Here is a 25500-nt window from a genome sequence, read left to right on the forward strand (position 1 = left end):
AGAGAGCAAGTAATATGAAGAACAACAGCCATTCAAATTAGTTGCAGCAAGTTAACATATCCCATATGGTTGAACTTTAAATTTCTTGTACATGATTCTTCTTCCTTCGCATTTCTCAGGTAATAAAGGCCTTTATCCGTTAGCTGGTACGAGTCATTATTACCAAGGCATGCATTAGAACTTGTTTCATAAGGTACGCAAAATCAGCTCGGTCTTGTTACTGATAGGAACAGTTTCTCTTAACCAAAGTAAACATTTGTCACTCTATTTCTAGAATTTTCAGACCAGATCACAAGATTGCAATTGTAGCTTTTGATTAGAAATCAATGCAAACAGAATAACAAGAGAAAATAGCCCGAGTCCAACAAAAAAGGCTTTAACACTAATGTTTGAGAGAAATTACCATGTTTAGGTAATCTTATGTATTTCTGGAACTCCGATTCCGCGGGCATCTCATATGGCATTTCTTCACGAGTTTCATGCCATGTAACCTATAAAAGAGTACATCTATTATTCCAGTAAAAAGATATTTCTAAATAGATACATCTATTAAAATGAAAAAGGATCTCTAATAAACACAACAATCATACAGCTGGAAGATCAGATATAGCATCACGAAGAACAAGGGCTTCCTCAAGGTCACCGCGTGGTTGTCCTTCATCATAAGCAACAGTATTCCGCTGCAAGAAGGAAATTAGATGCAATAAATGCAGCATCAATATGAAAAGCCCGACTTACAGAAAGTAGAAAGAATGGCACAAGTTTTCAGGTAATAAAGGCAGTGAAAGTGTAAAGGATACCTCAAATTCAGGTGAGGGCCAATATTTAACAATCACGTCATGCGAAGGAAGTGGAAATGGGGGCAATTTCTGAACAAGAGAAAGAATAATTGAGATTACTTGAACATCGCATAGATGTAATCACCAACTATGGCCCAATATATCAACATGAATTGAAAATTTTCTACCAAATCCAGTTTAAGATCTTTACTGTTCTTTTAGAGAAGAAATAGCCTTTCCTTTAGAAATAACTATTCCTTTTATTCAGTAATTCTGATGACAACAGGCTAATGTGCCATTTTTTTTTATATGTTTACTGAATATACTCACCTCACTCGGAAGTGCACCCCAAAAGAACACTCGCAATCGAAATTGTGGGAGACCATAACAACCAGCTGCCATAGTTCCCAATCTTGCTTGGTATCTCATATGTACCAAACGACTTAAAGCATATCTTCCAAGAGATGCTTTATCAAACCTCAATATGTCAGCCACATTTTCCATCAACACATATTTAGGCCGTAAGAACTCCACGACATCCATAAAAATAATAATTTGACGATTTTTCTCATCAGACAATGGGTCGTCAACATTTCTGTGGCGATTGTATCCACTAATGCCCTGGCAAGGAGGACCCCCACATATCATATCAACATCACCCTACAAATATAATTAATCAGGACGGGAAATTAAACAGGGATAATGATTCCAATGCCATTTAGTGGTAATCATTGTAAATGCAATTGAGGAAGTAACTTACTGGTAGAGGCAAAATTTTCGATTGTTGCCCCCTTCTAACAAATTCTTTTATGCTGTCTTGGCAGTTTCTGAGAAAAAAATAAGTGAATTGCACGTGAAATTGAGGATGTGATGAAAATGCATAACAAAATGTTAAGATCTTCTGAATTTTCTTAACCTCAGAAACTCCTTTTTTTCTTATTTCAACTTTTGGCAACATTCAGTGTGAAAATCAACTGGTCTGTTTCTTTATATTTCAAAGCTGATAGTACTTCTAAGATTCTTCCAAAACCAAATATGATAAAGGAGAGTGTTAAGAGCTTGGATACTCAGAAAGAGAAACAGTGCTTCTAAATTAACTAACCAAATTTTTCGAGCAGCCAAAAATGAAAGATACTAGTAAAGTATGGAAGAAACAATATTTAGCAAGTACTTACTCCAAGTTCTCAATTGGCTCCCAAGTATCTTCACTTGGACCATAACCTTTCCACCGCACCTATAAGAGTACCCCAGAAGAAGAAAGCATCACCAGCGATATCAAAGCTAAGATCACAATCAAACTTGCAATCTAAAACAGTCAAAATAAACAATACAGAAAGTCAAGAATTAAAATTCACTCCTCCAGCAGTTTAATCCCATGGCTTCTGATAATCACCTAACACATTAACTTCAACTCGGATCTGCTTCTCTTTAAACAACTCAAGGTTTTCAACTCTAAGATTAAACTATGAAAACCAACAATATATGAAAGAAAAGTTTATACCTTAAAATGCAGTCCAGATTTTCCTTTGTTGTTCGGATCCCCGTAACATATGTCAACCAATCTCAATACCTCATATTCTCCAGAAGATGCCTTAGAACCAGCCTGGAAATTATCATTGTTTTCACCCTCATCTGCGTCGTCTAGCTCACAATTTGAGCTTGTTTTGAAATTACTACAGCCGTAAGTGTTAATTAGCTTCTCCCATCTTTTCAGTAGCTCTAGAAAATCCTCAACAGCTTCATTCCTAACCTAAGAAAAATGTTAACTATGATTGAATATTAGCTCAAACACATTGATAACCTCTCTCATGACTGCCACAAAATAAAAGCTTACATGTGTCTGAGGATGATTCAGTTTCAGGCTATCACAGGCAGACCTATTAAAATCAACTGCCCATTTCTAGAGTAAAAAAGAGAAATTTTAGACGCATAACTTAAAAGATATAAGATATGACTAAGAATTCTATTAATTACCGTCACAAGTTTAAGACCAGAGAGTTTGGTACCAAGGCACAACCCCATAGACATGCCACCACAACCAGCGTATAGATCCAATAATGACAACTTCGCTGTCATAGGTTCACAACTTGGCAATACCTCCAGAGGATATGTAGTGATAGGCTTATATGAAGTATCAGCTAACGAAGGGATAACCAAGCTCTTGACTGGATAGTTCAAAAGAAAAGCAAAGTTTTAACCAATATTGGTAGAGAAAAATAGAAACGGGTTAGGTACGATTACAAGCTATGCTACAAACTGCTGCAAGAAGTCCATTATTAATAACAGCATGGTACCATATGAACTGCTAACCAAAACTACAAAATTTGAACTTGTATTGATGGATCATAAAGATACAAGCCACTAAAATGCAGACGGAAAGTAGAATGTTAGAAAATTTTGATGTCACTAACAAGTAAGCTACAAAAGGTACCCTCACATTCAAGATACAACTCCAACATCTTAAGCAAGAAAAACTTGACATTCATGGACACTTTGGAATGCTCCTTTTGCACAATAGTAGCAATGCCATTAACCCTTAAATTATAAAGAGTCTACCTGATTTCACTTGCCACCACGTGGCATCAACTAATGCGAATCCATGCTCTGGATCAACTACTGCTATCATTCTCGATATTTTATGTCATTTCTAATATATAAAAAATAAGACCAAATATACACAACGTCTCAATCTGACTAATTGTGATCTAATACATTCTTATTCATCATTCTCAGAAGAAAGTGACACTTATGCAGCTCGCATCTCATCCTTAACAAACAAATAAAAGTATAAAATAGATCCATGCCAATAGAAATTTCCTTATGAAAGTTAAAATTTAAAAGCAAAATAATTGATAGAACAGTCATGTTCCTGAAAAACACTGCAAATGGAAGTCATGAGCATCCAATGCTGCCTATTTTAGTAAGATTTACTACAGAAGGTATACGTCATCAGGTGTTTTCTCACGTTGTTTGAGCACATAGGACAGTACAAGATTATCTGTATCAATATAACTTACCATTATCCAATGTACGGAATGTGGAATAGTCAACACAGTATTCCATGTCGTAATAAAAGTGAGCAGGTGGAACATCCTTTGTATTCAAACCATTCTGCAGTAGTAACAAAATTGCAAAAGATTCAAGGAGCAATCCTCAACCACAAATATTAAGAGGAAAGAGCAGAAAAACAAAAGAAACAGCACAGTAGTCAATATTAGTGAACAATGGAACTAACAAGAGTAATCTTAAGCAATTTTAACAACAGGAAAAGAATATCAGGAAGGAGCATACGCTGGCTGGTAATTCTACCACATTGACTTTAGAAACAATGCAGTCTAGTGGATTATCATTCTCTAAAGTAGAGTAGAATATGCGCTTTGTGTCATGGAAAGAAGCAGCACCTTTCAACACCTGAAAGAATTATGCAGAGAGAATGTCCAAACGAATAAATCAGAAAATAGGGCTTCAAATACAATACATTAAGTGAAAGAAAACACTCTTATCAAAAATACAAACCGTATCTTCAGCTCTGAAAAACCATTGTACCCTGAAATAATCTTCACCCTCTGCTGTCTTGAAAAACTCCAAGATCCTGCCAATATGATTTTTCCTGCCTTCACCCTGAAGGAATTGTTCAACATGTAAATCTTACCTTCTTTTCAAGACATAGCCAGATGAGTGATTCATAAAGGTCACATGGCTGGCAAAGAAATTTCAACGTTTTGTATCAGTTCTGAAAATAATTTTTTCTTCTCATGTGTTGGCATCTCACCGTGGAAAAAACGATTGAGTTCAAACATCAGGTTGTTTAACAACATATAACATCATAGAACACAATAATACCAAGTTATTTCTGGTGACATCTGGCTTTTCAATCTAACTATGTTGCAGGAATCTTCTTTCGCCTTATACAGATATAGAGGATCAGAGAAGTTGAATCATTAAGTGACAAACTCGTGGTAGTGAGCAGCAGCAAGGACTGCTAGAATATGAACTTCAAATGAGGAACTTACTCGCGGAAATAGCATACACCCAATGTCATGTATGTTGTCTTAGCATGACAAAGACAAAACATACGAATTTCCTCAAAGGACTGGTATGAATTCTCAAGTAACATAATGATGCTCCAGTATCGCATACCAGAAATTCACCGCGTTCATGGTGAAGCTTCAAAGAAATGAGGAAAGGGGCAGAGTTCCACAGCAGTTGCTGTAATCCCGCTGAGGTCACAGAGGACGTGTAAAATAGAGGGACACCAACCACCACAGTGGCGGTGAAGAATCAACCACCATCAGGTTGTTTAACAACATATAACATCATAGAACACAATAATACCAAGTTATTTCTGGTGACATCTGGCTTTTCAATCTAACTATGTTGCAGGAATCTTCTTTCGCCTTATACAGATATAGAGGATCAGAGAAGTTGAATCATTAAGTGACAAACTCGTGGTAGTGAGCAGCAGCAAGGACTGCTAGAATATGAACTTCAAATGAGGAACTTACTCGCGGAAATAGCATACACCCAATGTCATGTATGTTGTCTTAGCATGACAAAGACAAAACATACGAATTTCCTCAAAGGACTGGTATGAATTCTCAAGTAACATAATGATGCTCCAGTATCGCATACCAGAAATTCACCGCGTTCATGGTGAAGCTTCAAAGAAATGAGGAAAGGGGCAGAGTTCCACAGCAGTTGCTGTAATCCCGCTGAGGTCACAGAGGACGTGTAAAATAGAGGGAGACCAACCACCACAGTGGCGGTGAAGAATCAAAATGAGGATCACCGTGGTCACAGTGGGCTTCGCGTAATACGAGAAAATTTAAGAGCTTTTGTGTCTACTTGCTATGTTTTGCACTGTACTACAAAAATCGAGCCCTTAATCGTTTTGGCCATTGAAAAACAAGACTATAAGTCAATAGCTATTCTAGACGAGATTTAGAGAAATCCAAAACCAATTTCAAGAGATCTTTAAGATTTAAGGTATGACCTAACTCTAAATTCATGATTCTGCTTGAATTTCATTATGGATGCTGAAAATATAATAAAATAAATAAATGTGTGCTTTCACTGACAGCTTAAGATTCTTTGATGAGATGGTCATACAATTCAATATCACTGCAGGCAAAGATACTTGGTTCAAGTTTTACCGGCCCAATAATCTTTACGTGTTTGGCCCATAAAAGAATAAGACAAACCCACACGGGAGGTGACTTGTTGAAGACATAATGAAATGAATAAAAGTATGCTCTCTCTAATAGATTAAACTTTTATCTGAGATGTTCACACAATTCAACAATGGGTTAATGGAAACCGTGTTTGCCATCCAAGTTCAAGATTGAGATATTAGATGAAAACTAATAATTAGGGTTCTAGCAAAGAGCATAGTATAGTATTTGAAACCTAATAGGTTGTATACCACATTTCTAGGTTTTTCTCCCTAGGTGTTGGAGAATTTATTAGCATTGGTTGGAGTAGAGTCCTCGAAGAAACTATATGCAAAGAGTCGGAGATAACTTAAATCATAAATTATTTGATTTTATGCATAGTTTATGAAAGTTTTGATGATTCAAGCTTTTCTTCATAATGGTGGTACCCCGGCCAGCTTGCATGAACCTCGACTAACTCGCGCGGGTACTTGCTACCTCCCGCCATTACAGGTACCGGGTAACCATGTCCACCAAGACTTAGCCATATTGGAAGAGATAATCTAGTATTTTTTTCTTCACTGGAGTTTGAATTAGAGACTTCATGATTCTCTACCCACTTCACTGACCACTAGGCCACACCCTTTGGTGCTTGATGATTCAAGCTTTTACAAGTACCTTGTGTGTGTTTTACAAGTTATGCATGTATGGGACAAGTTCCAAGTTAATGAGTATTTAAGTTATGTGTTGGTAGACGTTTACCATATTTGAGTATCTAAAGATAAGTACTGACCATGAGCCTAAAGTTGTTTCACGAAGCATATAAGTATCTAAAGATAAGTACTGACCATGGGGTCTGGGGAGGATAGTTTGTACGCAGACCTTACCTCTACCCTGGGGTGGGTAGAGAGGTTGTTTCCGATAGACCCCCGGCTCCCTCCCTCCAAGAACTCCCCACCTTGCTAACCTTGCTCTTGGGGTGACTCTTGCTCTTGGGGTGACTCGAACTCACAACTTCTTGATTGGAAGTGGAGGGTGCTCACTACTAGAGCAACCCACTCTTGTCTAAGCTACAAGGATGTTTACAGTTGAAAAATTATTAACATCCTTAAGAAAGCATGTTTAAAGTTGAAATATACCAAAGCATTCAATTAAACTACACTGAGGTATGTTTTCGCTTACCAAGTTATGTGGATTACTTTGATACATATGATTCCTCTAATGTATGAGTTTGGGGAAGAGCCTAGAGAGGAAGCTTTAACATATCTGAGCTGATAGACTGCTCACAAGACCGTAGTCGTATTAAGCTTATTGGGTTGGGATCAAATGGCTTTGACATAGTTTATAGTGTACATGAATACCTAACTTATCAGGTTAGGATCAGACAACTATGGTATATTTCATAGTATGCCCCCGTTACTCAGCTAATCAGCTTAAGATCAAACTAGTTCAAGCTTGCCAAAGTATGAGTATAAGTTTTGAGTATCAAGTAAGTACAAGTTACAAATTTTGAGTATGAGCTATGTACTTGGGGCACAATATTGAGATTACCCAATCAAGAAGTATGAGTTTAATGATTCTTAGAATAACACTATAGCAATTATGAGTTTTATGAATTCTGATCTCAACCATTGATTCGTGTAATAAGGACGAAGAGGAAGACTTGGGTATTTGACGGTGCAACCAAAACCCCAAAGCAGGTAGATGCTGGCTAATCTAAGTAAGAATCCCATAAATCCTTAGGATGGTGGGGACTGGGGCTTATATAAACTCAATGGAGACAAACAATTAAACGGCCCTATTTATAAGGCAGACAGCATAAGACATTTGAGATAGTGAGGAGATGTACTCTGATGTAGAGAAATCAAACCAGGTTTTGGATTGAATCTTCTTTGAGGGACAAAAACAATGTAATCTCTCTGTGACTAAGTTAAGGCGAGAACTGGACATGTTGTACAATCATGATTGGAATTATACTGAGAACAGTCAAAAATATAACAAACTCGAGAAGGATAGAATCTATGATATATTTCATGGCCTAAACCGAGAGTTCTTACGGTTGTACTTTGTTTGGAACATTTCTCAAAAACTTTGTTTGGAACACCTGAGGGTCATTTGAGTAATGGATTTGCTTAAGATATAACCTTATCTTTTAGTTAGAAATATAGTACGAGTCACTTCAAAACTTCCGATTTGTCCACCTTTCCCTAATTTATAACTAGGACTCTTGTACTTTGTTTGGAAAACTTGAAGCAATTGATTTGGAAATTACAATCTCTATTTATCCCCTTCTTCCTTGTCCCTTCTCTCTAGAAGCCACTCTCCCGTTCTCCCCACCCCCACCCCCACCCCCACCCCACCCAATACCGTTCTTCTCAAATCTCTCCCTTCTCATTTCTTCTCCTTGCTTTCCTCCCTAATCCAATAAGCATAACATTCAAATGCAAGAACTTTGAGGCACATCTCCCTTAGCCACTCATAATCGAGAATGATCAAATGAACACATTCTATTACATGTCAGTCTAGCCATAATAAAGATAAACAATGATAGGTGTAATCTTGCCACAGATCAAGCAACAATGAAAGGGAACATTGGATACTATGCACCTAAACTTTCAGATGTGCAGCTTTACTGACTATTACAGGATAAATACACACACACAAAAATTAGTAACACTTATCATTTAGCTCTTTTCTACAAATATCAGTAGCTACAGGCTGAAACTTGTGTATCATCCAGCATGATGTCTATTTTGTAGACCATGGGCAAAAATAATCTTTTTCAATATATAGGTTTAGGTGGTTAGGGATAGTGATTTTTATATTCCATGTTGAGTTGTTTTCATAAATTTTCTATATTTCATGTCGTTCAAGAATAAAGAAATTCGTATTGCAAGTTTCAGAAGATCAACTAGAGAGTATCACATTAACCACTTACGAGTACCTATTAAAAAAAAAAAAAAAAAAAGCACTTGTGAGTGGTGAGCCTTTCTTTCATGTATTCCCAGTGGAGCTGGAAATGACAAATCGCTCTTTACATCCATTGACTAAATGGAAGTTCAGACGCTATTCTTTTGAAGGTCTTCTATAAACACCTCTAATTTGCTGGCTTTCTCCTATTCCTGGCATCAGTATTCTTACTATTGCCCCATCACATGTTAAAGATTAGGCATGTCACCTTCTAATCTACCCAGCACTTCAGAAGTCTACTATAACTGTTTAAAGTAATTTTTTTGTAATAAAGATATAGATTATTCTTCAAAAGACTTTTACCATTTCATGTCAAATAGTTCAGGCACAAATATGAAGAAATAGAAAGATTCCAACCTCCAGTGTAAGGAACTACTACAAGTATTTTTATCATCAACTTTCTAAAGATATTGAGCATGCCAAATGTTGTCAAAGTATTTTTATCAACTTTCTAAAGATATTGAGCATGCCAAATGTTGTCAAAGTGGTTACAAAGAAAGCTTTGATGTTGTTGTAAACCTAAACAGGAAAACACATGTCTCCACTCTAATAGGTTTTACTTTTAGATCATGTCCTTGTTTCCCATCCCTATAAAAGTGCTAAAAAAACTGGACAAATTAAGGAGAGACTTTTTATGGGAGGGGAATAGCAGTTCTCACAAATTTAATCTGATAAAGTGGGACAAAGTTGTGCAGCTCAAGTGCAATGGTGGGTTGGGGGGTCAGAGATCTTGCCATGCAAAATAAGTGTCTGCTAATTAAGTGGTTATGGAGGTATGGTACAGATGAAACAAGTCTTTGGAAGAAGGTGATCAATGCTAAACATGGGGAAAAGGACAATTGGAGCACTAAAATTGTCAATGCCCCTTACGGAGTAGGACCTTGGAAGTATATTAGCAAGTTAGGGAATGAATTTTTCCAGAATGTCCATTTCAAGCCGGGCAATGGAGCACACATCAAATTCTGGAAAGATAAGTGGCTCAACAATACTACACTTATGGAGGACTACCCTAATCTATTCCACTTTGCTCTGGACAAGAACTCCTCAATTGCTCAAAACAGAACTAGCAATACCTGGGGGATGTGCACTTTAGAAGAGCAGCTCAAGACTGGGAGATTGAAAGCTTGATGGAAATGATAGCCAAAGTGGAGGCTTACAATATTGATGGGAATGCTTCAGACATGATGAGATGGGGCAGTAAGGGTAGTTTCACTGTCAAAGAATGTCATAGGCAGCTCAATTCTCGGAATCAAGTTCTTGATGCATGGCCTTGGAAGCTAATATGGAGGACCAAATTACCAGTGAAGGTCATTGGTTTCAACTGGACAGCCCTACATGAAGCTTGCCTAACTCAAGATAATCTCAACAGAAGAGGGTTTCAACTGGTTAATAGATGTTATCTATGCAGGAGGAACCAGGAATCTATCTGTCACCTATTCCTGCACTGTCCAGTAGCCATTGACATATGGAACATGTTCTATTGTATTTTTGGGATAAGATGGGTCATGTCACAGAATCTGAGAGACGCGTACTTGAGTTGGAGTCTTTGGCCAGTTGATAAGTCCATCAAAAAGATCTGGATTATGATCCCTGCAGTTATTTTTTGGTGTCTATGGAATGAGAGAAACAAAAGATGTTTTGATGACATCTCAACTCCAAACCACTCTATTAAAGCCAAATGATTAACCAATCTTTTTTGCTGGACAAAGTTGTCCCCAATAGTTAGTACTGAACACTTTTTGGAGTTTATTAGCTCTCTTGTCCTAGATTGAGACATTGTTGTATAGGGGCTAACAACTCACTTTTGTTTTTTTGTATATCTGCTTCTTGTAAGTAGCTCCTTGTACCCTTGCATCTTCTTGATGCCTTTTAGTACAACAATTTATTTCATCAAAAAAAACAAGGTTTTACTTTTAGATGAGATAGTTACACAATTCAATATAGTGGCAGAGTAGGCAAAAGGTCTGGAACAAGTCTCATTGTCACCCAATGAAAAAGTATTTTCATGTGCTTAGCAAAAAAAAAAAAAAGAATAGGCTTTCATGTGCTTAGCGAAAAAAAAAAGAATAGGCTCATATGTCAAGGGCCATGTTACAAACCTAAAACAAATAAATAGAAGTGTTCCTTCTCCGACGGTTTAAGCTTTTAGATGGTCATAGAATTCAACCAATTCTTATCAGCACCACCATAATCTAAAATATAGGTCACAATGAAAATCTCACAAAAGGAAGAAGAAAAATGGAGAGATAGCAAATAACTACCTTCACATATGCACAATCTCCGATATTGAAAGTGAAACCAGCCACCTTAGCTTGAGCATAATGGCATTCCACATTGAATATGATTTCATCTTCTTCACCAGCGCTACAATAATGAGAAAGCATAACATTTAAGGAGTGAAGACGTGCTACAAGACCAAAAAAAGGTAGAAAAGGGCAACATTTTTACCACCGGAAAGGACAAGTTCATATGGTATCACTCACTTTAATTTCCAGCCTTGACGCTTTGTTTTTCGACCCTGCAACATGTATATTCAGAAAGAGTAAAGTTTAATGACGTGTATGCCGGACAAAGAACTAAGTTATTGCTTAGATATCCAAAATAGTTCAGCTAAATCACTGAGAACACAACGCAATAAATTAAATTGGCAAATAAATAATAGTTAGCTTATAGGAGATGGTAGAAGGTTCCGGTAATTATTCAGCTCCTTTGGCAAGTCCTAGAGCCAACTACTTATGCATCCTATATAATCTTATCCTTTGCACTGAAATGTCTACGCACATCCTTCCTATAAAGAACCAGGATTGAGAGGTGGACCTATCTTTTTGCGTAGTAAAAGTTGGTTAGATTTTCAAAGTAGTCCAGCTAATCACTTGAGAGCACAACATAATCAGTTAAAAATGACGAATAAATAATATTTAGCTTACATGAGCTAATAGAAGATTCCGGTGATCATTCGGCTTCTTTGGCTTATGAAATCCTAAAGCCAACTACTTATGCATTATGTATAATCTTATATTTTTCGGTGAAATTTCTATGCACTTCGTCACATAAAGAACCAGGATTGAGAGGTCCACCAAGAAATCTCTGAGTGTGAGTGGCACATGGCTCGAAACTCAATGGATAATGGACCCGCTACTCTACCCTTCACCATTTAAGTAGCAAGCTTTTGACTCATGACATGCACCTAACCAATACACCTCGTGTTTCACTCTTATAAAACTAGACCAAAACCCTGAGGCTCGAGAGGTCCACCTATCCTTCTTTGTATATATGCAAGCAAAGGCCAAACTATGTGCATATATTGGTGTTCGGAAGCCCAACCACAAAATAGATCACCACAAGTAAGTTATTTCATCTACGAATTTATGAAGATAGTTCTGAAAGTGGAATAACCCAATTAATATCTTGTGTTTATTTAGATTATCTTTATCCGGCTTTTCCCTTTTCTAGCTGGCACACTTTTTGTGATTTAGATGGTGTATTTAATAGATTAAGCATTAAAATGTCCTCACAACAAGTTTAAACAATCTTATTGGTTTGGTTTGAGGATATTTTATTTGAGTTATCAACAAGTTTGATTGAAATTTCAGTGCCGACCTTCTCTTAGCGCGGGCCTTGGGCCTTTTAAGCCTTGTGAGGCTTGCCTAGGGACCTCGCTCACAAAGCCTCGTGTTGTGCAAGCTCTGTCAGGAGAGAACCTTGGCACCTTTCCTTGTATCCTTTAAGGATAGGATAATATTTTTTTTCACAGAGAATAGAGTATTCCTTATGGAACGGAGAGCACCTTTTCACAAATAATAAGAGTGGTTTCAGTGGTGGACAAGATGCGGGAAGCGAGGCTATGATGGTTCGAGCATATGAAGAGGTGGAGCACAAATATCTCAGACTCAGTGAGGAGGTGCGAGAGGTTAGCAGTGATAGGTCTAAAGAGATGTAGAGCTAAACCAAGGAAGAATTGGAAAGAGGTGATTAGACAAGACATGGCATATATTCAGCTCACTGAGAACATGACTAAGAAAGGAAAACACGGAGGCCGAGGATTAGGGTAAAAGGTTAGTAGTAAGTCGGGCGATTAGGGTAGAAGGTTAGTAGTAAGTCGGGCGATTTCACTCCTTTATGTGGTTAACAATAAAGAACCCCATCGTGAATGTTGCTGTAATTTTTTTCAATAGACACGGGAGTAAAGATTGCAGGAGAATCATTAGCAGATGTTCTGGGAAATTGTTTTCTTTTTCTTTTAATTCTCAATGTCCTTTGCTTTTGGAAAAATGATGAATAAACTTTCTTCAATTGAAAACAAGGTGAGGCCAGAAGTCCGGCGGGTGAAACCAAACTGAGATTTGGCAAAACTAGCAACAAAAACAACCCAGTATAATCCCGCGAGTGGGGTCTGGAGAGGGTAGTGTATACACAGACCTTAACCCTACCCGGGGTAGAGAGGCTATTTCCGAAAGACCCCGGGCACAAGGAGATGAAAAAGAGGCAATGGAACAGTAACAACAAGGATTTGGCAAAACTAGCACTAAAAAATTTATCAGAAACAAAAAAAAAAAAAAAGGATAGAGGAGCTAAACGATTTTGTAGTTAACCTGAGAGAGCAATGGAGAGAAAGATCTCGCCGGCAAATGAAATAGGTAGGGGTTCACAGTTCACCGGAGAAAGAGGCAAGAAACTTGGATGGGGAAGTAGCCAAGGAGTATTAAAATGTTGGGGGAAAGACGAAAATATCATCATTATTAAAGAGATGATAATGTGCTTGTAAGGGTACTTTGGAGAATGAGAAAACCGGTACAATGCTAACCTAAATATACATATGCATATACATATACACACACACACATACACACCCTTACATTTATCTATTATGTTCATTAGTGGTGATGACTTTTTTGTCCTTTTACTTCAAAATCTAAATCTCAGGTCCTCCTTCCTCTCTCTTGCGTTTCCATCTTCTATCTCGGGCCTCAGTGAAGAAGGAACTACTCCATTTCTTCTTCTTCTCTATATTCGCATAAACTAGTCCATATCTCATGCATTGGTAATACATTAAATTTATCTTAAATCTTCCCAAAGAAACTCATTAAACTGGTACTATTTTCCTCTAATTTTTATAACAAATAAGAGGAAAATTACAAAAAAAGCTCCGGATGCACTGGTTGTTCCTTTTTTTATTTTTTTGATAACCGTGGTGTCCAAGCCAGCTTGCGCGCACCTCGACTAATTCCACGGGATACCTGCCACCTCCCACCAGCAACAGGTACCAGATAACTCTATCCACCAAGGCTTGGATAGATGGGAAGAAATCACCTAGTATTTGCCTCCGCTGGGATTTGAACCTAAGACCTCATGGTTCTCACCCACTTCATTGACCACTAGGTCACACCCTTGGGTGCAATGCACTGATTGTTCCTCCCGTCATTTCATAATCAAATGAGGCAAATTGTTCGCATATTAGAATAATTACTGAGTAAATCTTGGAATTTACTAAGCAAAGTGGATCGCTCCAATCCATTCTACTAGATTCCTGGATCCAATTATCAAACTACAACTATTTAATCCTCCCACTACTGGAAAAAGTTGCTGCAATTATTGTTTGAGTTTCATCAACCAGTCAAACTTCAGAACTTACTGCTAGGTGGTTTGGGATTCATCTATCCATGGCAAACCAGGAGAAAGAAAAGGGAAAAAGAACGGGGGAGGAAGAGAGCAGATGATGTATATATATCTAGTTTTGCTAAAATACTACATGAAACATACTACTTTCCTGAAGTATGTTAGCAATATACTCATTTTTGCTTTCACTAAAATATTTTTTTTTTTGAAAATGGTAAATCGTCCACTAAAATATCCCTGCCAACTCATTAAAATTAGATACTTTAAGGGGCATTTTGGTCTCAATTCCTTGTGCTAACGCAAACGGATTCCAGCATGGTCCCACAAAGTGGTTAAAGTACTGATAAGTGATAAGAGCATCTCCGTGAGAAATCTAACTTACCATAAGAAAAGAAAAACAAAGAGACCAAAAGAAAAGCTAAAACCAACACTATGTACCACCGCCAAGGGTTATATCAAAGTGGTATCGGTGCAAGTCTTCCACACATGCGTGAGTTTGATTTTCGTTGTTCCAATTCTCCTCCCCTCTCCTTACCCTTCTCCTTCCCCTCCCTGGTGTAATAAAAAAGAAATTAAGAAAAAACAGTATGTACCAAGATCATCCTCAATGGGATGGCTCAGTAGTTGCTTACACGAGTAACAGCCTGAAGCCACACTTAATTGAGCTATTCACGAGCAAATCTAATCCACGGGCAGATTTATCCAATATCTATGATGGTGGACTTGCCTGGTGGATTAGTCGAGATACACCCATACTTACCTAAATACCACACTTCCTCAGTAAATAAAAATAAATTAAAATCAGGGGCAAATGTAGTGTAGAAGTATGGCTTCATTCGAACTAGTAGTTGTAGCTTATACCCTATATATGTGTTAAGAAATTCACTAAATAAGTACAAATAATAAGTTTAGAAACAAGTAAATCAAATAGAATTTGATAGAATTTTGAGCCTCTGAGTAAAATAAAGTAAAACAAAAATATGTACAAGTACCAATCTTCAAGTCGTAACGCCATTGCCACCTCTCTTGAGCTTCCTCTGCAGCTCAAGAGAGGGAAAAAGAACGGGGAAGAAGAGTTTTGTTATAGTTTTAGCAATATACTCATTTTTTCTTTCACTAAAATGTATTTTCTTTTTTGAAAATGGTAACAAATTTTCTTTCACTAAAATATCCCTGCCACCTCATTAAAATTAGATACTTTAAGGGGCATTTTGGTCTCAATTCGCAAACGGGTTCCAGCATGGTACTGATAAGTGATAAGAGTATCTCCATGTGAAATCTAACTCACCCATAAGAAACGAAAAGCTAAAATCAACACTATGTACCACTGCCAAGGGTTGTATCAAAGTGGTATCGGTGCAAGTCTTCCACAAATGTGTGAGTTTGACTTTTGCTGTTCCATTCTCCTCCCCTCTCTTCCCCTTTGCCTTCCCCTCCACGGTGTAATAAAAAAGAAAATTAAGAAAAAACAGTATATACCAGCATTGACAACGTTGAGCTGGCCTGTCAAGTTGTCTATAGTTTGTTGCATGGCAGTCACCCTGTCTGCCTCTTGTGCCCTGTTGGCTAAATCCTCGGCGCGCTCCTGTTGGAGGACCTCAAATTTACCAAAAATTTCGGTTGTCTCTGTGGCTGCCGTTTGCCGGTCTCCTTCAGAGTCGCGACTGATGTTTTCTATGTCAACTTCGGCCTGGATCAGTCTGCGGTCCAGGTCGTCCAACCTTTGCACTAGGCTGGTCTTTAGGTCAGGCACCATTTCCACGATGGGCCGTAATGCATTAACCGTTCCCTCAAGGGTCGCGATGCGATCCCCATAATTTACCATGATCAGAAATGGTGGTAATTGCAATGTAATCCCTCGTTCGATGTCGAACCTATGCTCTGATACCAATTGTTACGCGGCGCCTTACTGAAGTTCCTTGGAAGGGCGACGTAAGGCTAAGCAACCAATGTCAGTGCAATTGTTGTCCGCCAACTGAGGTCCCCTCCGTATGCTAGACTAGATTGTCAGTGCCGTACGGGAAAACCAATGCCGTGATCAATTGAGAGAGAGGGCAGAAAAGAGAATTGAGAATGAAAGAAAGCTTGATTGTATTGAATGAAAGCTATTACAGAAAAACAACATGGTGTCGGGGGGAGAGACACCAGTACAGATAATTGTTTGCTTGCTTGAAAGTTTGATTGCTTGGTCCCCCTTAATAATGCTTAAAAAAAAATAAACCAAAGTTACATGACTAGACCTATGAAAGCTGAAAAATCACACTTAAAGAAAATGCAGTAAAACTACTCTATATTTACAATGAAAAGGACTTAGTCTTCTACAAAACAGAAACAAGTTCGTTGGCAGCAACTTTGTCTTTAGCATCAGGGTCTGCGCGTACGGCATTGTCTGCGCGCGCGTCGCTGTTGGCATCTGCCTGTGGCTGGGCGCTGGCGATGGCTATCGGTGGGGCGACAGAGGCACATGCGCGCTTGTCTGTTGGCATCTGCCTGTGGCTGGGCGCTGGCGATGGTTATCGGTGGGGCGACAAAGGCACATGCGCGCTTGTCACTTGGAGCTGCCGAGACCACGGGGCCGACCGTGGCAATGGGCGTTGGGAGGTTTGCCAGGACGCCACGGGGCGCGTCCAAGGGATCATGGGGCATGGCTGGAAAGCCGTCCATGACATTCTCCCCCACCTGAGTTGGCGACGTCCTCGGCGCCTTCCTTGCAAGGTAATCATCAATCAGGCTCTTGTAAGCTTTGAGGTTTGTTCCCCTCTCCCAAGTATTCTTCTCTGCATCACATCCCTGCCATTTCACCAAGAACTCTTGGTGATCTGTCCTTGAGGCGTGAATCACTCGATCATCAAGAATAGCTTCAGCACGCCTTTTCCCGGTTGAATTGGGACCTCGAATACTTGGTATTGTGAGTTGGCTTTGCGAAGGATCCTCCATATCTTCCCGAAAAGGTTTCAGGAGACTGACATGGAAAACAGGATGGATTTTCCACCAAGCTGGGGTATCCACCCGGTATGCAACTTTCCCAATGCGCCTTTCAATGGAAAAGGGTCCAATATATTTTTACAATAGGCGAGGGTCATGGACCCCTGCAAACAAGTACCGCTTTGGGATTTTGACCATCACTTTGTCTCCCACTTGGTATTCAACAAAGCGGCGATTCTGATCAGCATGCCTCTTCATCCGCTTTTGGGCTTTGACAAGATAGCTCTGCACTATCTCCAAATTTTGCTTCCATTCTTTTGAGAAGCTAGCAGCCCGAGGAGATTTTGACATGTTTGGTGCGTTCACAGTGTGTGGGAGTAGCGGTTGCTATCCGGTAACAATTTCAAAAGTGCTTTTGTTGGTACTTGAGCTCTTTTGTGAATTGAAACACAGTTGAGCAGTATCCAGAAGCTTCACCCAGTTCTTCTGCGATCCGGTCACAAAGTGTCGGAGATATTCCTCTAGCATGCCATTGAATCGCTTCGTCTGGCCATCTTATTGCGGATGAAAACTTGAGTTATGACTCAATTTTGACCCGAGACACTTAATGAGTTGGGTCCAAAAATTGCTAGTGAAGCGTGAGTCGCGATCGCTAACAATGTCTTTAGGTAGGCCCCAATATTTGACGACATGAGAGAAGAAGAGTCGAGTTGTATCTTCTGCTGATATATATTGTGGGGCTGCTATAAAGGTAGCATACTTGGAAAACCGATCCACCACAACCAAGATAGTTGTGAGATCTCCGACCTTGGGCAATCCGGTGATGAAGTCCAGGGAAACGCTTTCCCAAGGTCTTTTTGGTACAGCTAGTGGTTCCAAGAGCCCTGCCTGCGTCAAGCGGTCTGACTTATCTTTTTGGCATACTAGACAAGTCTTCACATACTGAGCGACGTCATCGACCATTTGAGGCCAATAATATGCACGGCGAAGTAATGCCATGGTGCGTTCCTCGCCGGGATGACCGGCCCACAAAGTATCGTGGCATTCTGCAAGAAGAGTCCGTCGCAGATCTCCTCCTTTAGGAACATAAAGTCGGTTCCCTTTCACCTTCAGGAACCCATCTTCGGTGTAGAACTGGCGAGTCTTGCCCTGTCCTACCAAATCAACCAAATACTGTGCAGCAGGATCCTTGATGAGTAGATCCTGTATCTGGTCTTTTATGGTGGTGGTTACTTCGCTTCCCTTTAGGGCGGCGAGAACACACATCGATGCTAGATCAGCTCTCCGACTGAGTGCATCAGCAACATGATTGGTCTTTCCACTTCGGTACTCCAGGTTGAAGTGAAATTCCGCTAGGAGTTCCTGCCACCTAGCCTGTCGTCCATTCAGCTTTGGCTGGGTCATGAAATGGCTAACGGCTGTATTGTCTGTCTTGACCACGAATGGGGCTCCCAGTAGATAGTTCCCCCCCCCTCTTTATCCTTCTTATTTATTAATTTTAATATGTATTTTAGTTTGTAAAATTAATTATTATATATATGTTATATTTTCAGTTTATTTGATTTGTTTAATGTGTATTTCAGTTTATAAAATTAATTATTATATATATGTTATATTTTCAGTTTATTTGATTAATTTTATATGTATTTCAGTTTATAAAATTAATTTTATATATATATATATATATATAATGTTATATTTTCAGTTTATTTGATTTTTTTAATGTGTATTTCAGTTTATAAAATTAATTATTATATATATGTTATATTTTCAGTTTATTTGATTAATTTTATATGTATTTCAGTTTATAAAATTAATTATTATTATACATGTGTGTTATATTTTCAGTTTATTTGATTTTTTAATGTGTATTTCAGTTTATAAAATTAATTATTATATATATATATACACACATATATGTTATATTTTCAGTTTATTTGATTAATATTATGTGTATTTTCAGTTTATAAAATTAATTATTATATATATGTTATTTTTCAGTTATTTTGATTAATTTTATATGCATTTTCATTTTATAAAATTAATTATTATATATATATATATGATATGTTTTATTTTCAGTTTATTTGAATTTTTTAATGTGTATTTTAGTTTATAAAATTAATTATTATATATATGTTATATTTTCAGTTTATTTGATTAATTTTATATGTATTTTCAGTTTATTTGATTATGTATTTTCTTATATTAATAGGGATTTAAAAATGTCCCAAAGTTTTTAAATTGAATTTTTTGATTATTTATATTGTGTCTTTGCAAGGTTTACATTATATTTTTTAAAAATTGAGTGAAGCGTGCTCTTCGCTTTGCGCTTCGCTTTTGAAGCGAGGCAAGCCCATGTCGCTTTTTTGCGCTTCTCGCTCTCAAAAACACTGCTTTCAGGAAACCATCTTCGGTGTAGAACTGGCGAGTCTTGTCCTGTCCTACCAAATCAACCAAATACTGTGCAGCAGGATCCTTGATGAGTAGATCCTGTATCTGGTCCTTTATGGTGGTGGTTACTTCGCTTCCCCTTAGGGCGACGAGTACACACACCGATGCTAGATCAGCTCTCCGACTGAGCGCATCAGCAACATGATTGGTCTTCCCACTTCGGTACTCCAGGTTGAAGTGAAATACCGCTAGGAGTTGCTGCCACCTAGCCTGTCGACCATTCAGCTTTGGCTGGGTCATGAAATGGCTAACGGCTGTGTTGTCTGTCTTGACCACGAATGGGGCTCCCAGTAGATAATGCCTCCAAAGGTGTAAGCAATGAACGACAGCCAATAATTCTTTCTCATGGGCGGCATAGCGCCGCTCTGCATCCTTCAGTTTTCGGCTCTCGTACACTATGGGAAGCCCTTCTTGTAGCAATACTCCACCAAGTGCATAGTCGGAGGCATCCGTTTGCACTTCGAATGGCTTGGCCAAGTCAGGGAGGGCCAAGACTGGGCTACTGGACATAGCCATCTTCAATGCGTCGAAGGCCTTTGCCCGCTTGGGGCCCCAATCCCACGGGGTGGCCTTCTTGAGAAGTTCTGTCAGCGGCACTGCAATGAGGGAGTAACTTTTCACAAACCGCCGATAGAAGTTGCATAGGCCAAGGAACGACCTCAAGGCATGTATATCCTTAGGAGGCGGCCATTCTGTAATGGCCTGAATCTTCTGCTGGTCCATCTTGATCCTCCCTTCCTCGATGACATGTCCGAGGAAGTCAATTTGTTTCTGAGCAAAGGAGCACTTGGATAGCTTCGCATATAGTTCGTGCTCCCGCAATCGGGCTAGGACCTTCCGCAAATGCTCCAGGTGTTCTTCTAGTGTCTGGCTATATACCACAATGTCATCCAAATAAACCACGACGAATTCGTCAATGTATTCTCGGAAGACTTGGTTCATCAAGGTGCAAAATGTGGCTGGCGCGTTAGTCAGGCCAAAGGGCATAACCAGGAAGTCGTACGACCCATATCTTGTCACACAGGTCGTCTTGTGCTCATCACCATCGGCAATCCGAACTTGCCAATAACCTGTCCTCAGGTCTATTTTGGTGAATACCGTCGCACCACCCAGTCTATCAAACAAGTCTGCCATTAGCGGAATAGGGTACTTGTTTTTCACGGTGATTTTGTTTAGAGCCCGGTAATCCACGCAGAGTCGTAAACTACCATCATATTTCTTTTGGAATAGCACAGGGGACCCGTATGGGGACTTGGAGGGCACGATGATCCCTGTGTCTAGCATTTCCGTCAATTGTCTCTGAAGCTCGGTGAGTTCGGGTTGTGACATTCTGTACGGCGCCCGGGCAGGTGGCTTCGCACCCGGCACCAACTCAATCTCATGGTCCACAGTTCGCCTAGGCGAAAGACGCTTTGGCATATCTTGTGTGGCATGATGTCTTCAAATTCCAGAAGCAACTCCTTCACGGGTGCAGGAATGGGACCCGAGGAGCGTTTTATATCTTCCATGCAAAGGGTAGCCAGGAACGTGGGTTCATGTCTTTTTACCCCCTTCTTCAACTGCAAGGCCGAGATGTTCTCGGTGGCCATCTTCATGGGAATGCACGGAATAATACAGGGTTTGGCCCCATTTTCTCCCACCATCAGTAGCAAGTCTGCATACGGTGCGGGCATGGTATTGGTTTGTCTCAGGAATTCCAACCCCACTATCAACTCGAAGTCATCTATGATCACCACGCGCAGGTTGAACTTTCCTTCATAAGGGCCAAGTTTCACCGGTACTTCTTTGGCTATTCCACCCACTGGCTGAGGTGGTGAGTTGATAGCCTTGACACGACCTTTGCCCTTTCCTACAACTAGGCCAAGGCGCTCCACCTGAGTCGAGGCTAAGTAGTTATGGGTAGCACCCGTGTCTATCATCGCCCGAATGAGCTTGCCATTTACCTTCATGTCAACGAACATTAAGATCCTCTCTTGAATAAGCTTGATGAGGAGGAGTCCTCTCGTTCGCCTTCTTTTTCCCTTTCTTGGCGATTAGACAGGAGTCCTTCTTCTTACGGATACCAGCACCGGTTCCCACTAGGGGTTCAGAAATAGAGCCAACAATGGCATTGAATGCACCTACTGGTTCGGTTTGGACCGCATCATCGGCATCGTCATCTGTCCCATCCTCAAAAGCTTGATGGGCGTTCATCTGTGCATGTGGGCATTCATTATTCCAATGTGGTCCGCCGCAACGACGACATCCTGAGGGGGGGTTTCCTCCCCCGATCATTGTTGTTAGATGCATCGCTAGTACTGCCTGAGGAAGGAGCCTTAGATTTGGTTGCACTCCGGTCTCCTCCACTTCTGCTAGGGCCACCAGTGTTCGGCTGGCCTCCTTTGTATCCTCCTCGGGATCCCGCACTGATTTGGTCTGGCGGAGCTCCCGTAGCTTTCTCCTAGTATTGTACTCAAACATTTTCGGGGAAGAACTGTAAGCGTATGGCTGCCTTCAGTTCTGCCCATGTCTCGAGAGCATCTTCACCAGCCTTGATGGCTTCGTATTTCACCCGCCACCAGAGTTTGGCATCACCCTGAAGATACATGGCAGCAGTTGCTACCTTCTTAGCTTCTTCTAGGCCCCCACGGCATCGAAGTATTGTTCGATGTCGAAGATGAAGTTTTCCACTTCTTTGGCATTCCGAGCTCCACTATATGGCTTTGGCTCAGGAATTTTCAGTTTTTGGGCCACAGGGGTGAGGTTCACAATACCCCCGATTTGGTTTCCACCTCCTCGAAGCAGGCCTTGTAAAGTAGCATTGACAACGTTGAGTTGGCCTGTCAAGTTGTCTATAGTTTGTTGCATGGCAGTTACCCTGTCTGCCTCTTGTGCCCTGTTGGCTAAATCCTCGGCGCGCTCCTGTTGGAGGACCTCGAATTTACCAAAAATTTCGGCTGCCTCTGTGGCTGCCGTTTGCCGGTCTCATTCAGAGTCGCGACTGATGTTTTCTATGTCAACTTCGACCTGGATCAGTCTGCGGTCCAGGTCGTCCAACCCTTGCACTAGGCTGGTCTTTAGGTCAGGCACCATTTCCACGATGGGCCGTAATGCCCAAAAACAGTATATATGTACAAGTACCAATCTTAAAGTCGTAACGCCATTGCCACCTCTCTTGAGCTTCCTCTGCAACTCAAGAGAGGGAAAAAGTACAGGGAAGAAGAGTTTTGTTATAGTTTTAGCAATATACTCATTTTTTCTTTCACTAAAATGTATTTTCTTTTTTGAAAATGGTAACAAATTTTCTTTCACTAAAATATCCCTGCCACCTCATTAAAATTAGATACTTTAAGGGGCATTTTGGTCTCAATTCGCAAACGGGTTCCAGCATGGTACCAATAAGTGATAAGAGTATCTCCATGTGAAATCTAACTCACCCATAAGAAACGAAAAGCTAAAACCAACACTATGTACCACTGCCAAGGGTTGTATCAAAGTGGTATCGGTACAAGTCTTCCACAAATGTGTGAGTTTGATTTTGGTGTTCCATTCTCCTCCCCTCTCTTCCCCTTTGCCTTCCCCTCCACGGTGTAATAAAAAAGAAAATTAAGAAAAAACAGTATATACCAAGATCATCCTCAATTGGATGGCTCAGTAGTTGCTTATAGGAGTAACAGCTGAAGCCACACTTAATTGAGCCATTCACGAGCAAATTTAATCCACGGGCAGATTTAGCCAATATCTATGATGGTGGAATTGCCCGGTGAATTAGTCGAGATACACCCATACTTGCCTAACTACCACACTACCACAGTCAAATAAAAGTAAAATAAAATCAGGGGCAGGTGTAGTGTAGAAGTATGGCTTCATTCCAACTAGTAGTTTTAAGTTTTAACTCATACCATGTACATGTGTTACGAAATTCATTAAATAAGTACAAATAATAAGTTTAGAAACAAGTAAATCAAATAGAATTTTATTGAATTTCGAGCCTAGTAAAGTAAAGTAAAATAAAAATATGTATCAAGTACCAACCTTCAAGTCGTAACGCCATTGCCACCTCTCTAGAGCTTCCTCTGCAGCTATTGGCTCGCCAATAAAACAGACATTGCTATTCTGTTTCCTCCCATTTTTTCCCACTGAATGTGATGAATTTTTCCTCTTTTTATCAGATCCTTTATTATTATTATCATTATTAACAAAACCTTCTATTTTTCTTGACCTTAAAGTCTTTTCTCCCACCGAATTACTCTCCGACAAAAGTTTCTCCGATGTTTTTGGCGATTCAGCTGAAACAGTATCTTTTCTCCGAGATCCTCGGGACTTTTCACCTACATTCACTGAACCATATCCGGCGCTGTTCTTACTCTCCAGCGTCAGCAAGGCCTTCAATTCTCTCCTCGTACCATATTTACTCGTGGCGCGTGAACCTGACGCGCTTTCTTGTGGCTCCGGCGACAAGGCTAGCTCTAATTTAGCTCCATTTACTGAAACACTTCCCCTGGAAGCGCTTGTCTCCAACGCGCTTCCCTTCTTACTCTCTGGCGTCAGCAAAGCCTGCGATTCTCTCTCCATACCGCTCTTATTGACGGCGCGTGTAACTAACGCGCTGCGGTTCTTGCTCTCCGGCGTCAGCAAAGCTAGCAATTCTCTCAATGTCCGTCTTTGTCCGGCGGATCCTATGCCCGACACGCTCTTCTGCGGTTCTGGCAATGCGAACAGCTCTAATTTAGCTCCATTGAAAGGGGTATTAAACCGCGAAGACTTTCTAACTTCGCCCATTTTCTGCACATCCAAACACGGCCTTATTCTCTTTCTACCTTTCTTACCCTCTGATTTGCCCGAATTCACACTTTTGCCATTACTGAACACTTTCTCTGTGGCACTAGTACTGAACTTACTAGTAGTAAATTTAGAAGATCTCCTCCTTAAGGTGTTATCTTCTTCATCCTCAGATGGGTAAAAAACTTCCAATGGCACTGGCTCGTCGTTTCGAGGAAACGACAGAGCCAATGCATCTGGATTTGGTGATGAAGATGATGATTCTTTTTCATGTGGAAATTTTCTGGTAAAAATGGGTGTCGAATTGTTCTCTTCAGTAGCAGCCATTATTGGCATTGCTAAGAAAGGGTTGTGATGCAGAGGAAATAGGTCAAATTGTTTTATCCAATATGGATTTAGCTAAAAAGGAGTACTGTTAAGGTTATATAGGTAAATAAAATAAGTTTTCGGGGGTGAAAGTGAAAGTAGTGAGAATTAATGGGAGTATGTAACGGTAACGAGACAACGAAATGGGAGCGGGGGATCTATTAGCCCAAGGCCCGTTTGTCCGTGAAAACAATTGTTTTTTTCAAAACAAAATAAAAAATATATTTTTCCATGAAATTTGCATGTTTTTGAAAATTTTTTAAAAATGAGTTTTTGAATGTGATATTGACCATTTTTTTCCAATTTTTCACAATTTGTTTTCCTCACTCATAAAACTGTAACATTTTTCAAGTAGAATGCATGTCCAAGCATAATTTCAAATTTCAAATCTTATTTTTCAACTTAACTCCAAATACTACTTTTTAAAAAAATTATCATTTTTATGTCCAAACGCCTACTAAGTGGAGAAGCCGAATTTA

At 39.8% G+C, this 25500-nt stretch overlaps 1 protein-coding gene across 3 annotated transcripts in view; it reads right to left on the reverse strand.

Annotated features, from left to right (window-relative positions):
- LOC104116108 (DNA (cytosine-5)-methyltransferase CMT2) overlaps positions 1-25039 on the reverse strand; it is a 29122-nt gene extending 4083 nt beyond the window's left edge. For 2 of the 3 annotated variants that reach the window (XM_070192119.1, XM_070192117.1), the window contains exons 1-15: positions 23909-25039; positions 11383-11417; positions 11161-11263; positions 4296-4400; positions 4071-4190; positions 3797-3890; positions 2754-2944; positions 2614-2679; positions 2281-2529; positions 1955-2013; positions 1540-1606; positions 1110-1439; positions 801-869; positions 591-680; positions 404-491 (exon numbers count right to left, since the gene is read on the reverse strand). In XM_070192119.1, the coding sequence (XP_070048220.1) occupies positions 404-491; positions 591-680; positions 801-869; positions 1110-1439; positions 1540-1606; positions 1955-2013; positions 2281-2529; positions 2614-2679; positions 2754-2944; positions 3797-3890; positions 4071-4190; positions 4296-4400; positions 11161-11263; positions 11383-11417; positions 23909-24991 (2749 nt within the window). In that variant the 5' untranslated portion in view covers positions 24992-25039. The remainder of the gene's footprint in view (positions 1-403; positions 492-590; positions 681-800; positions 870-1109; positions 1440-1539; positions 1607-1954; positions 2014-2280; positions 2530-2613; positions 2680-2753; positions 2945-3796; positions 3891-4070; positions 4191-4295; positions 4401-11160; positions 11264-11382; positions 11418-23908) is intronic. The other variant, XM_070192118.1, reaches the window with a different exon arrangement.
- Between the last annotated feature and the right edge of the window lie 461 nt (positions 25040-25500).

Source organism: Nicotiana tomentosiformis, chromosome 12 (assembly GCF_000390325.3).
Source record: "Nicotiana tomentosiformis chromosome 12, ASM39032v3, whole genome shotgun sequence".
In the NCBI taxonomy this organism is placed as follows: Eukaryota; Viridiplantae; Streptophyta; class Magnoliopsida; order Solanales; family Solanaceae; genus Nicotiana; species Nicotiana tomentosiformis.